The sequence below is a fragment of the Neopelma chrysocephalum genome, unplaced genomic scaffold, assembly GCF_003984885.1.
Source record: "Neopelma chrysocephalum unplaced genomic scaffold, ASM398488v2 Primary Assembly neopelma1_45, whole genome shotgun sequence".
Classification (NCBI taxonomy): domain Eukaryota; kingdom Metazoa; phylum Chordata; class Aves; order Passeriformes; family Pipridae; genus Neopelma; species Neopelma chrysocephalum.
This window is the reverse complement of record NW_020897704.1, coordinates 2,119,668-2,133,119: the sequence shown is the minus strand read 5'-3', so window position 1 is coordinate 2,133,119 and position 13,452 is coordinate 2,119,668. Positions and strand designations below refer to the sequence as shown.

The window sequence follows — 13,452 nt, the reverse complement described above, 5'->3', positions numbered from 1 at the left end:
GGGAAAATGGAACTGAATTGCAGAAGTTTTTCTATTTAAATTATTTATTGAGATTTTTGCAGTTTAAGCAGATATATTAAAGGAAATCAACTGAGTTTGCAGATGAGTACTTTGTAGCTCTTTTATTTCTAAAGATAAAGTTTTCAGAATTCATCATAACTGACAAAATTGTTCTTAAACATGCTGCAATTTTCTATTGTAAAAAACAATATAAACTTCAAGACTGAGACCCCAGAATTCTATTTTGAAGCCACAGGAAGAAAAGAAGTTATAGGAATCAATCATTTATTCCTTTCAGAATTTAATACCTATTTTATTTTCATAGCAATTGAAGCTCATGCAGGGAGTTAACTGTTTCATATTTGAATTAAGATATCAATAGATACTATAATAAATATAATACTACTTGATTAATTTGAAATAAACTCCAGGCACATAATTTAAAATGGAGTGCTCCTGAGTCAGTCAGCAACTTCAACTTCTGTCCTCACTGAGAAGGTTTACAGATTTTGGGCACAGCATCTATGATTGTACTTATATGACAGTTTATCAAAGTGTAATTAGACAAAATGTTCACACATGGAAGTGATAAAGATATTCCTGGAGGCAGTGCAGGATGAACAGAGCTAATGTAAATGGTATTAGAGCACACAAAGAAGTGTAAATTCCCAAGCATTACACAGCAAGCACTATGTGTAATTAAATACATAAATATTCACACATTACCTATCTCTACATCTATACTAGGAATCTCACATCTTCCTTGCATGGCTGAAACTGGAGATCTTTATCTCTTTGCCACATAACAGCATTTTAACACTGATGCTGGAACAAAAAAACAACTATTCAGAGTACATACATGGGTTTTCTGAGGAATGAATAGGAGTCATAATCAGTGTAAGGATCGGTGATTGTGTCCGCAGGCAGATGCACTGGTACTTCTCTGGTATGCCTTATTTTCTCTGGGTTTAACATCTCTGCAAGGCTGTGTCTGGAGCAAATTTTTGTTGCTGTCTGACTGCAAAACTGGTTTAACTTCAGAAGCTGTGTGAAATGCATTGCAATGGGTGGCATTGCAAGTTCCTAATGATGTGGTGGTCTTATTTAAGTAGGCCTTGGATGTTTAAGAGAAGGGGTATCAAAGTATATAAAAATTTCTTCTTTTGCCTTGTAATCAGGACTCCATCAGTACTGTAGATAGAGATTAGAGGCTCTAAAGGCTAGAGATGAGTCCAGAGACTAACGGGTTTAGAAGTCAGGCAGTATGCTGAGTGGATTGGAGACTTACTGAGAGCTGGTGAGGAGGTCCTCAGATAAACAAAAGACCATGTTGAAGTAAATCTGTGGTCTGTCTCTGGCAGAGCAAAGATTTAAACCCAAGTTTTCAACAGTCAATAAATGTCAGCTACTGTTTGCTTTCTAACCTTGCCTCTGTCCCCTCTCTGTCTTAGAGCTAAGAAATTTTTTCTCATTGTGGCTTCTTTAAAACTGGAAAGGTTTTTTTTTTGACAAATTGCTCACCTTAACTCCAGCACTTCCTAGATTTGTTCTGTTGGACTTTTTAATCTTGATGCTTTTCTAGCATAGCCTGGGGGAGGTGAGGTGCTGTAACATGAGTGAGAGAAAATGAGATGTATAAATTGCATATTTCTTTTTCACCTAGGTGCCCATACAGAGTTTTGTCAGTATCTATTGCATTGAGTTTAGTTTTTATTGCATAGGGTTTAGTTTTTAGGTCCAGAAAAGGATCTTTACAATCATCCAGTTCCATATTGGATGTAACAGAGTTTAGAAAAGTTTGCTCAGTTGCTATTGTATTAGTTGCACTTAATTTGAGATACTTTGGGTAAGAAATCCTTTCTTAATCTTGCTATGAAAAATTGTTATAATATTCACACAACCCAGGACAAAATGAAGGTCACGTCTGAGTTTTCTTACTGAGGAAATTAGAATCTTTGATATTGCATAATCACAATTTTTTTTACCTTCACAGTCTACATTATACAAGTGATCTGTTAAGCTACAACAGAAGTTCCATGTCTCTCAAGTATTCTCCTTTTGAACTACAGAACTGCAATTGTATTCATAAACCTAAACTGGAGATTTCATTTAGAATGTATATGTGCATGTAGCAGCATGTGTACTGCAATAAGAAAGTGTTATTTGTAAAAGAGATATAAGCTTGTAAACCTCAGAGACATTTTCAGATATTAGATTTGTTCAGCTACATTAGCAGCTGTTTTGAGCTTTTGGTATCAGTGGGTTTGTATGCTATAAAAGAATTATATTTCCAGTTAATACAAAAGGAATCTTATAGGTAGATCATTTATCTTGAACTTCCAAACAACTTTTAAATTAAATAATAAAATACAAAGATTAGCATTTGGGGAACTTCTTTGTCAAGCAGTCACCTACCCTACAAACTGTTTTTCTTTAATATTAGCTTTGGTTTTCCCTAGATAATGCTCAGCTCCTTAGAACTACAATGTATGGTAGCAAATTCCAATTAGTGGCCAGCTGTGCAACAGGATAATTATGATTTTAAGTCATTGCCATTCGTGGTCCTATAACTCCATCTTATCCTCACTCAGTGGTCATAGACTGAGAAGTGCTATTTAGTCACATGTGATACAGAGGTCCTAGTATAGTTTTGATCTTCCTTATTTCATTTCTTTTAGTTTTATTATATTATTTTTTGACAAGGAAACATGCAGAACTGCATAATAATCAAGATAAAAGTTCGTCATAGATTTATTTTGTGACATGATGTTTTGTTCTCTAGCCTGTTCTAAAACATTACTAATATTTGATTTTTCCAATTCTGATCACTATCAGCCTCTGAATTGCCATTTTCAAAGAACTGTTGTAACTCTCAAGGTTTCATTACTGAAGGGTGACACCCAGTTCTGTTACCTACTATTGTGTAGATAAAATTAGGTTTGTTTTCTTCTCACCCTGCGCTCCGCTAAAATCAGTTTACATTGAATCTTATCAATCATTCTGTTGCCCGAGAGGCTGTACCAGAAGTTGCTTCTGTAGTTCATCAGTCAGCCCTTGCCTTGAATAATTCAGCATAATGAGTAGATTTCATTAGCTCAATATTTATATCATTTTACCATATAGTTTATGAACACATGGAACAGAACAGACTCGAGTGCAGTAACACATATTTTTTCTACCCCTTGCTTGCTGTATCTTTACTTATCCTTTACCTACCTTCCTGTGAAGACTGCCTCTCTCTCGCCAAAGCAGCTTCATTTCTTTAACAGTCATTGCTTCAAGACTGCCAAATGCCTTTTGTGGATCCAAGTGGACTGTGCCAGTTAGAGCTTCCTAGTGTGCATGACTATTGACTCCTTTGGAGATTTTCAGCAGAATTGTGAGGCAAAACTTTTTGCAAAAGCCATGTCAAGCTTTTCCCCAGTATAATCCTTCCTTGTTGTTATAGTCTGTATTTAATTCTTTGGAATACTTCCTCCCTTTCTTGGACTTCAGGTTTTCTTCTCTCTAGTTCCTTGGATCGTTCTGTAACCCTTGGAAAAAAAAAATCTCATTTCATGTTTCCCACTATACAGCATAGTAGTATGGAGGTTTGTTCAACAGTACTTCCTGTATTTGCAATACACTTTATTAGCAGAACATCAGACCAGTTTTCATTAAAATCATAATGTATATCTTTATGCATACATTTGAAGGATACACCTACAGTGTAAGAGTTTGTAAGATAAATAGTAATTGGAAAGTTAAAATTAAACAATTATAACTTTCTTTGCAGTTATCACTATGTGTAGAAACAAATGTCCTTGATAATCTGTTTGAATAGATTTTTCTTTTTTACAGATAACCCACTGACCAATGCTGTAGAAAATAAATACAATACTTTAATATTTCAAATGACATACAGTTAAAAAAAATAATCAAATTATTTCTTTTACATGGAAGAACCTGCCTGCTTCAAACATAGGTTTCCAGATGTTTCTGCAGTTCAAACAGGAATCTTTTTCCCAACTAATATTTTTTATTATAGGACTGTCTATCAACTTTGATGCCAAACGAACTAATTCAGAACCATGAGTAGGCCTACATGATCTTTTATAGACAAATGCATAAGTTTTTAACAAAGATTTTAACAATAAGTTCTTAGTGATAGACCTAAATTTACTCCATTCAGGCTTCAAATGGCTTAGGTGTAACATCAATGCAGTTATAACACTGAAGTAAGGGCAAGTAAGTCTGGGCACAGATTTATCCTAATGCAGCTACTTCAGGATGGCTAGAAATGTGGACAGCCGTCCCAAACCTACCTTCAAAAAACCCTGAACAGTGGTATATATCATCCAAGAGTGATGTTTCTTGTTATTTCACTAAGGAGATTGCTTGAAGGGACACTAAAGAAAGTAAATGTGCTCATAATCAGAGTAAGCTGCCCATAGACAGGTTATAGATACTGCATTTAGTGTAGGAAGTTCTGCTGTCAATCCAACAGGTCAATAGGAGGTTTTTCCCTTTCCCTTTCCCTTTCCTATTCCCTTTCCCTTTCCTTTTTCCCCTCTCCGTCTCTCCCTCTCCATCTCCCCCTCCCTCTCCTGTTCCTAGCTGCTGTGTGGCTGTACTTCTTTTCTTTAGCACAATGAAAAATCAGGTGTTTCTCAGTAGTCCTCTTCATTCTCCACCCTCTTTTGGAGTTCTCATATTTTGAACAAGCATAGTAACTGAAATCCTAAAATGTGTAAAGCAACATAGGGGTATTGAAGAGAAAAGTGCACTGTTGCCAAATGTCAAGATGGACTAACAAGCTGTGTGTGATTAGAATGACTGAGGCTAAGGAATTGATATCCAGCTGTTTCTACCCTTCAGATGGAAAACAGTTGAATACCAATGGCTGGATGCTGAGGCAGGTGGCAGTGTAGGATTGGTTAGGAGCAGAGGCACAATTCAGTTATTACTCAGTAATGATGCATTTTATATCTTATTCTACAATATATGAATAATCTGCTTAATATATATCCTTGGAAAAAGTGACTGCTGTCATTCTGGCTGCTACTATGGGACAAGGGATTAAAATATTGAAAATAAAATAAAATCATTGAAATGCTCAGAATTTCAGCCCTAAATTCATATCTGTAAACAAAACAAAATTCATCTTTTCCTTCCAGGTGGTGCTAAAATTACTACTCAAAGACTTGTGAACAAGATCAGTGCTTTCTGCTCTATTTCAATTTCTGCAGTTTTTTATTTATCAGTCTGGCAAGTCAGACAATAATGCATAATTCTCTCTTATGATCATCTATAGAAATGTGAAAATAACTAGCCTTTTCCTAGGAAGGAAAACATGTGAACAATTAGAAAGAACCAAAGCAGGTCAAAAAAGTGGTAGGCAGCCAGAGACAAAAAGGAAAAAAGAACAGTAGGAGGAAAGTGTTAGCAACACTACAACACTTGCATCAGAGGGAGAGAAAGAGTCTGTAACAACATGAATATCTGAATGTTGGATTAAGTGACAGACTTAGTCTAGACTTAAATGTAGAAAATGGGAAAGCAAAGTTAACAAGTTGTAATTAATTTCTCCAAGTCTGTTTTTCTTATGACAGTAGTTAGTGAGTGACCTCTTCCTGACCCATGAGCCTTTTATTTTCTCTTCCTTGTATAGTTGAAGAGAGCAGTGACAAAGCAGCTTTGGTTGGCATCTGGCATCAGGCCAGGGTCAACCTACCACAACATTAAAGCTGGGGTACATTAATTTTGATAATTTTCAAGTCTTCATCTTGTATTTTGTTTCCCCAAATATTTAATTTTATTATCAAGAAAAATCTTTGAAAAAGTTTTTTTTTGACTATGAGGGTTTCAAATTTACAGAATGAGAATATTTTTCAATTCATTTCACTCAGAAACTCAGATATGAGAATTGTAAATAAGCTGATGGATACCCTGATGCTTTATCATCTGAACCAATTCAGCCTGAGCTTTATAAACAAACAAAGCTACTTTTCTACTTCAAGTAGAAAGTACATGACATGAGCTTTGTTTGTTTTTGTGTCTGGAGGCTCTGTACATCCTGAAATATGTAGCTTTTGTTAATTAGTAGTTACAAATTAGGCACTTGTCTGTACCATGTGCTGTACCACTAGGATGTACAGTGTTCATTATGCAAAGTATGACTCTACTGAACAGAGCTGCTGGAACTGGAGATGTTTGACATTGTTCCTTGTCACTCATGAGGGCATTTAGTTAGAGGGTCGTGTGAGCGTTCAAAACCTGTACACTCATCTCCAGTACACTCTTAGCTTGAGAACTTCTACATCATCTCTTACATCACACGTGTGGAAAGGACAAGTAAGAAGATGGTGTTACTGAGCACTTTAAGCTTGCTGCAAGAATGTTCAGGAATAAGAGCAACACAAGTGTCTCTCCACTGCCCCTTTCCAGAAGCAGGCTGCAGCCAGCATCAGGCTGATGAGAATTCACGTGATGTTTACCATGGTGGTTCCTCACCTTGAATATTAAATTAAGGATACTTAAAAAAAAAAGAAGGTTTGTGTGTAATTATTAAGCAACTAAATATTAAGCAAGTAAATAAACTGTTCATAAATTTATTACAGGAAATTCTTCAGTCTTCTCCTTCATCTTTAGTTTTGCCAGCTGTTGACTGTGAGGCTACCAGGTATCTTCTGAGCTTTCTTCAGGAGTCAGGAGATTGGAAGTTAACAAATGTAACTAATCTCAATGTGTCTCAACTGGAAGTGAATGCATCCGAAGGAAACTTACTGGTGGTTCAACTACAACCACTTGTCAGGTAGGAGCTTATCACAAACAGAATTGACCCACATGTGTGCATGAATTTTAGAGCTTTTGAAAACATCAGTTGTATTCAGGAAATTCAAAAAACAGAATAGAAGCTTACAGGGCTCTTACAAGGGTGAATTCAGTGTTTTTCAAAGCCCCCTGATGAGCTTACCAGGTGTAATAGATGAATTATGTTGAGCAAGGTAGTCAGGCATTTCTATTTTGTCTGACTCATTATATGAGAACAAAGGGACAGCTGATAAAACTAAATGGCAACACACCTTTAGCAGAAAGGCTCAATTATTTTACTCAACACATGATTAACCTGCAGAATTAATTGCTAGAAGGCATACCAGGGGCCAAAAAAACCTGACAGGATAAGCAAGCAACTAATCATACAGACAAACCTGAAGCTAATATGAATAGAGACTGATTTTCATCACTCTGGAAGGAAGAGATGGGCTATAATTCTTCATGTTTCCAGCCCTATGAGGACTGTGATCTAACAGATGGAGAGTGAGACTGTTCCTTCAGGTGAATGTATAATTAGAAAATATAAGGCATAGTTGCGCAGCTGCTCCTGCTCTTTCTTCTTCCCAGCCTTTTAACTTGGGCATTTGTACATCATGACACACACATCAATGTAAGGTGCATATATCTGTGTCCGAAAGAAATGCAATTCTAGCTGTCACATAACTGCACAAAAAGAGGCATGATACTTTTTTTTAAGGAGCTCTTGTACTAATGGTAGACAAGGGGCCAATGCCAAATGAAAAGAAAGCTGCTCGAAGATTGATTGAAATAACATCAGTAGCTTAGGAAGTTTGAGGGGTTTAAGGAATCAGCTGAAGATATGGTCCTTGTACTTCTAATGGCTTTGCAGAAGAAAAGGGTCATTAGGAGATGAGAGCATGATGGAGGGACTGACACTGACAGTAATGCTTTTACTAATCAGTGTCTTCATACATTTGTGGTTCTCATTGTTTTTCCTAGAAAAGATTTTTAATTATTTTTCTCCCACTCTTTCTGTAGTGGTTTAAAAGAGATTTCCACCCTAGAAGCAGTTGCTGAAAATGGTAAGTAATATGACCAAGATATAACCAACATTTCATCATTTAAGTCTGTGTTGTCACTGGAGCTGATGGTGTACTCCAGTTCTTGGTCTTTGCTTTTTACTATTTAAAGATTTTACTCCCCCCCATCTGTAGTACTTATCATAGTGTTGAAATACTGAGTGTCTGTCATGGTTTTAGAGCCCAAAATCCAATTCCTGATTCCCTCATCTCAACCCAATGTGAGAGATGGGTTTTCCAGACAAAAAACACTAGACTCAATATGGGGGGAAGGGAATTATATTACAGTGACTGTACACATAAATAAATAGTATAATACATTACATACAATCTTAACTCTATTTCTACCATGACATATAATATTTACAATGGGCCAAATCTCTTCTCCCTCCAAATAAAAGTCCAGGAGAGAAGAAGAAGAAAAGACCCCTTCCAGTCTCTGAGTAGCAGGTCTCTCTAGAGCAGCAGTCTCTCTGTGTCTTTCATGAAGCAGCAGTCGTTGGACTTTTGCCAATACACACGAGGGAGTCTCCAAGTCTCTCTCGGCCCCTCGATGCAAACGAAGGGTTTTTCCGTGGGCTGCGTTACCCCAGACAAAGGTTGCTCCACCACGCTCATATCAACGAAGTGCAGAAGCCTTCGTGACGGTCTGGTATCTTCAGGGGAAAATCAAGCCCCTTTATAGAGCTTCTGTGCTCTGCCTCAAGATGGCTGCCAGCTTCTCTGAAGCTGCAGCAAGGGGGGGGGGGGCCCCAAGGTCACCCCCTCCACACACATACCTTTGGCCATCCTGGCTTAGCTCTCAGGAGGCCTGAGCTTCTTGCTCCTCTCTCAGCAGTGTTGTAACACTCTGAGGCTCTTCCATCTCCCTCCTCCTCAGAGGGGTCTCAAAGGAGTTTGGGGGAAGTTTTGGTTGTTAGTTCTTACCCCGAAACTCTCTCTCTGCAGGGCTTAATCCTGCTCTCTGCTGTTGGCTCTTTTCTCTCTTTCCTTGCAGGAGTTCTCTCTGTGTTGCTGCATACTTGTTTGTTGCTTCTTCAGTTCTTATCTCTTGGCTCTGTGCCGCCGCTTTTTCTCCGTCCACTGCTGCTCTGCCGCTTCTCTTAGTGTCTCCTACTGCTGCTTACTGGAGAGAAACTCCCCCAGCTCTTAGCTACAGGCACTCAGCCCAGTTTAACACTGTTCCGAGTCCCCATAACCCCCCCAACCGGGGCTGGGGGGGGCAGAGCCCCCAGGGCTTTTGCCCCGGCTCCTCGTGGCTCTACAACAACATGGCTACTACTTCTTCAAACAACAAGTACAACTTCTTCTTTTCCGGTCTAGAGATATGTTTATATTTTGCAGGAGCACTGATTGGGTCAAACCCCAAGGGTCACCACCCCCTCGGGGGTTACCACTTTTAGCTTCAGGGGGAAAACCTGGTTCAAACCACTACAGTGTCTGATTCAAAATCCACCAAACTGGATACGGCTCTGTGACCTGAAATGTAGTGATAATTCCTCTCTGCTTCAGGCATGGGCCTTTGTTCGTGCTCTGAGTAGGAACCCTGTGTCTCCATGCAGCTTGGACTGCCTCCTTGTTTCTCATCTTGCACACTGGGAGCTGAAGATGCCAGGCTCATCCAGCAGTTCCAAGGCCTTGATCTCAACAGAGGGTGTCTGCATGAATAGGAAATGTTTTTCTAATCTTTGTAAAACAGTTCATTGCCTTTGATATCAAAGTCTTTTATCAGAATTGCGGTTATTAAATACTACTTGTTAGAGTTGAATCCTTCCATATGACACTATAAAAAAACCTTTTTCTTCCCTAGCATCTGGTTGAAAAAGAGGTGCCATACACCAAAGAGGCACTGAGAGGCATCTCATTTTTTTGCAGGGCTTTCACTTACAACTCTAAATTAGGGATTGAGTTATAAGGTCTGCAAATCACTGACATGGTAGTTTTGGGGATACACAGTGTAGTGTAGTGGGCTGATAATTAAACAGTGTTATTGGTGCCAATGACTGTTTCTGTTTAGAACTGGGGGTGTAAAATCAGAAGGAGATTTGAAATGAAGAAAAAAAGTACCTTAGTACTGAAATCATTGGTGAGTCCTTTTCTATGTTTTTGCAGTACTCCAAAATGAATGGGTTTTATACTCAAACAAGCAGTTGAATTTCCATCTCTGAATGGCAGAGGAGTTATTTTGTTCTCTTTTCTTGTCCCCAGAACATTAAGCCTTGGCTTAATTAAGCCTTGGCTTAATGTTGGCCTTGGCTAAACATTGGCTTTTTCTTTATGGGACATTTCTGTCATCAGCTGGACAGACTGCAGAATAAGCTTCCCATATCATAGAATATGCTGAGTTGGAAGGGACCCACAAGGATCATCGAGTCCAACTGCTGGCCCTGCACAGGACAGCCCCACGTGCCTGAGAGCATTGTCCAAACTCTTCTTGAACTCTGTCAGGCTTGGTGCTGTGACCAACTTTTCTGGGGAGCCTGTTCAAGTATCCAACTAGCCTCTGGGTGAAAAACCTTTTCCTGATATCCAACCTAAATCTTCCAACCTGAACGGCTCAGTTTCATGCCGTTTCCTCCAGTCCTGTCACTGGTCACGAGAGTGAAGAGATCAGTGCCTGCCCCTCCATTTCCCCTTGTGAGGATGTTGAAGATTGCAGCAAGGTCTCTCCTCAGTCTCCGCTTCTCCAGGCTGAACAAACCAAGTGCCCTCAGCCACTTCTCAAGCAGCTTCTGCTCAAGGCCCTTCACCATCTTCATTGGCCTCTTTTGGACACTCTCTAATAGCTTAATGTCTAGCTTAACTGCACACAATATGCAAGGTGAGGGCGCCCCAGTGCAGAGCAGAGCAGGACAATCACCTCTCTTGACCAGCTGGCAATGCTTTGCCTGATGCACCCAGGACACAGCTGGCCCTTTTGGAGGCCAGGGCACACTGTCTACTCATGCCACTGTTGTCTCAGGCCACTTTGCTTTGGAAAAGCAAAGTTAACAAGTGACCTGTTAACCCAATTCTTGGGTTAGTGTCAGCTAACTGTTAATTGGGAAAAAGATGTGTGGATCAGGGAAGATGTGCCACTTTGCATGGCCAAGTGCAAAATCTGCACTACTGTTCTCATGTAGGCATATAATTTAGGGGCTTTAAAGTATGGTGGACAATCTGGGCCCTTTTCCTTGGAGAATTTGAAAATACTTCATGAGCAAGGTAGAGTTCTGATCACAGACAAAGATCTATATCGACTCTGTTCACAAAAGCTTCTCTGAATGAAGGAATTGCCTCTAGAATCTTCCCAAAGGCAAGAGTTATAGATGCTACTGGTAACTATAGTTACATGTAGCTCCTTTCTGAAGTGAAATGCAAATAACATGTTATTGCAGAAAGCAATTGATTTCTTTAATGAAAGAAAAAAAACAAAGTCAATCTATGCATTTTTATAAGTATTATTTTTTTCTTCTGCAAATTTTGGCTGAGACTGATGAGAATTTCCAAAATCTATGAATCTGATGAGCATTTCCAAAAACTATGAATCTATGTTATGTAATGCCTTAGATCTCCACAACCAATATAATTACATTAGTAGTAGTTAAGCAGTTGTTTTTCTGATTAATAAGCATATTTCTTATTGTAGATCCTTTTAACAATAATTTTTAGAAGGAAAATTTACATAGCTATGATTCTTGACTGATATGAGGCAATCAGTTTGGTTAAAACCTGCAGAAAAACCAATGCATTTGCATTCTTACAGAAGCTAAACATTTTACTCAGCCAGGAGACCGTAATTAGGGTAAATAGAAGAGATTAAAGAGGATAATAATATAAGCTCCATTTCCAGTACGTGAAAATAAAACACAATTTCTGTAAAATGTAACCTCAAAACCTGAGAAATCTGTGTGTCCAGGCCATAAAATATCCATTCACCAGGCTGGTACATGAATGAAAAGTGGGAAGGCACTGAAACAGTAAAAGTGAGTCTGCTTGCTTGTTTCTCTAGCAGTCCAAATAACAAGACTAATAATGGTTCACGATTTACAACTATTATGCTCCTTATCATAAGCAGATGTTAATATTTCTGCATAGACCTTGAAAATACTTACTCGTTTTAAGTATTTGTTGCAACTGCCTGTAGTTTCAGAACTAAAGGAGGATCTTCTGTAGAGGCATAATTGACTTCTTTGAAAGGTCCTCTCTTCCTTACTAGACTTCTCCTTCCTTTTCCAGAAATATTCCACTGTATTTCTCCTTTGGCCTCCACTGCAGTCAACAGCAAAATTTTCTGTATCCTACTAAGGGTGCAGAATCAGGCTTTAAATCCACTGAAGCCAAAAGAAATATTGCTGCCAATATTATGCATATCATACTCCACACTAAGCACTGTATTTTGAGTATTGTTTCTCAGAGATAGGTTCTGTATACTTTGTAATTCACAGAATAATACTTCTTAAACTTTATTATTTATTTATTAATTGGTCCCTTGACTAACAGTATATGCATCCCACTCTCATCTCTTAAGTGATTTCTTCTGCTCTTGTTTTCAATTGCCCAAAGTTCAAACTTTTGGGTACTGTTTCTGTGATACTTACTTTTCAGTTTCAAAATCACTCCTTTTTCTGCACTGTTGTAATGTATTTTTTTGGTATTATTTCACTGAAATTTTTCATTTGTCAAGACAATGAACGTCATCCCATTTTTACCTATTGACCTATAAATGGTATGAGCACTTAAATTGCTTAAATAGACCAAATAAGCTTAAACATCTAGCTCATTACTTCTCCAACTACTGTAAGATTTTAGCTTTCTCATCTTACAGAGTTTGTTAAATTATGCATATTTCTATTTACAGACAAAATAATCAGAAGAGTGACCATGGATCTGCAGGAACGAGGGATTCATTTTTCAGTAATTTATACTGCAGTGAGACCTTCAAGGGTGAGTAATCTTCAGTGCCTAGAACTGTCAGATTTTTATCATTCAACAACTTAATGTTTACGGAGAAATGCTGTAGATGATTTTCAAGATTACACAGGAAAGCAATCTGTATTACATGAGGTTTTGACCAGAAAATATTACACGAATTTTCATGTACAATAGCTATATCCCCTAACTATAGAAGTTTTACTGTTCTAGGAGACCATAAATCTGCCATTGTCTTTAGAACTTATTATTGTTTTTAGGAACTGTAAATTAAGGGGTTTTTTCTCCATTTAAGTCTAATGGTTTCATAGTGAGTTCTGCATGGAACCTTATCAAGCTTCCTGGAGTGGCTGGTCAGTAAAAACGGTATTATTAATTAATTTAAGGCTAGTAATGTATCCATTTTTAAATTAATTGGTTTCATTCCTTTTAGTCAGTACTTAGTATTTACAACTGCAAGGTAAAGTCTGCTAATAATCAGAACATCATTTATAGATCACATCATATCATGTTAACAGTAAGTAGCAATGCAGAATAGTTATTTATGAAGAGTTACCTTTTTGTATGACATTCAGGTTGCAATCAAAAAATATTCAATTTTTAATTTTAATGTGATTAAATGGAAGACAGTCCTGCCTTGAGGAAAACAGAATCCAATTGCCATTATAAAGAGAAACATACAAGG

General features: G+C 38.0%; 1 protein-coding gene across 1 annotated transcript in view; it reads left to right on the top strand.

Moving 5' to 3' along the window:
* The window catches only part of ATP6AP1 (ATPase H+ transporting accessory protein 1), a 47,907-nt gene that overhangs the window by 4,211 nt on the left and 30,244 nt on the right, over nt 1-13,452 (top strand). Inside the window, exons 4-6 of the mRNA XM_027679170.1 lie at nt 6,600-6,793; nt 7,816-7,859; nt 12,697-12,782. Coding sequence (XP_027534971.1) covers nt 6,600-6,793; nt 7,816-7,859; nt 12,697-12,782 — 324 coding nt within the window. The remainder of the gene's footprint in view (nt 1-6,599; nt 6,794-7,815; nt 7,860-12,696; nt 12,783-13,452) is intronic.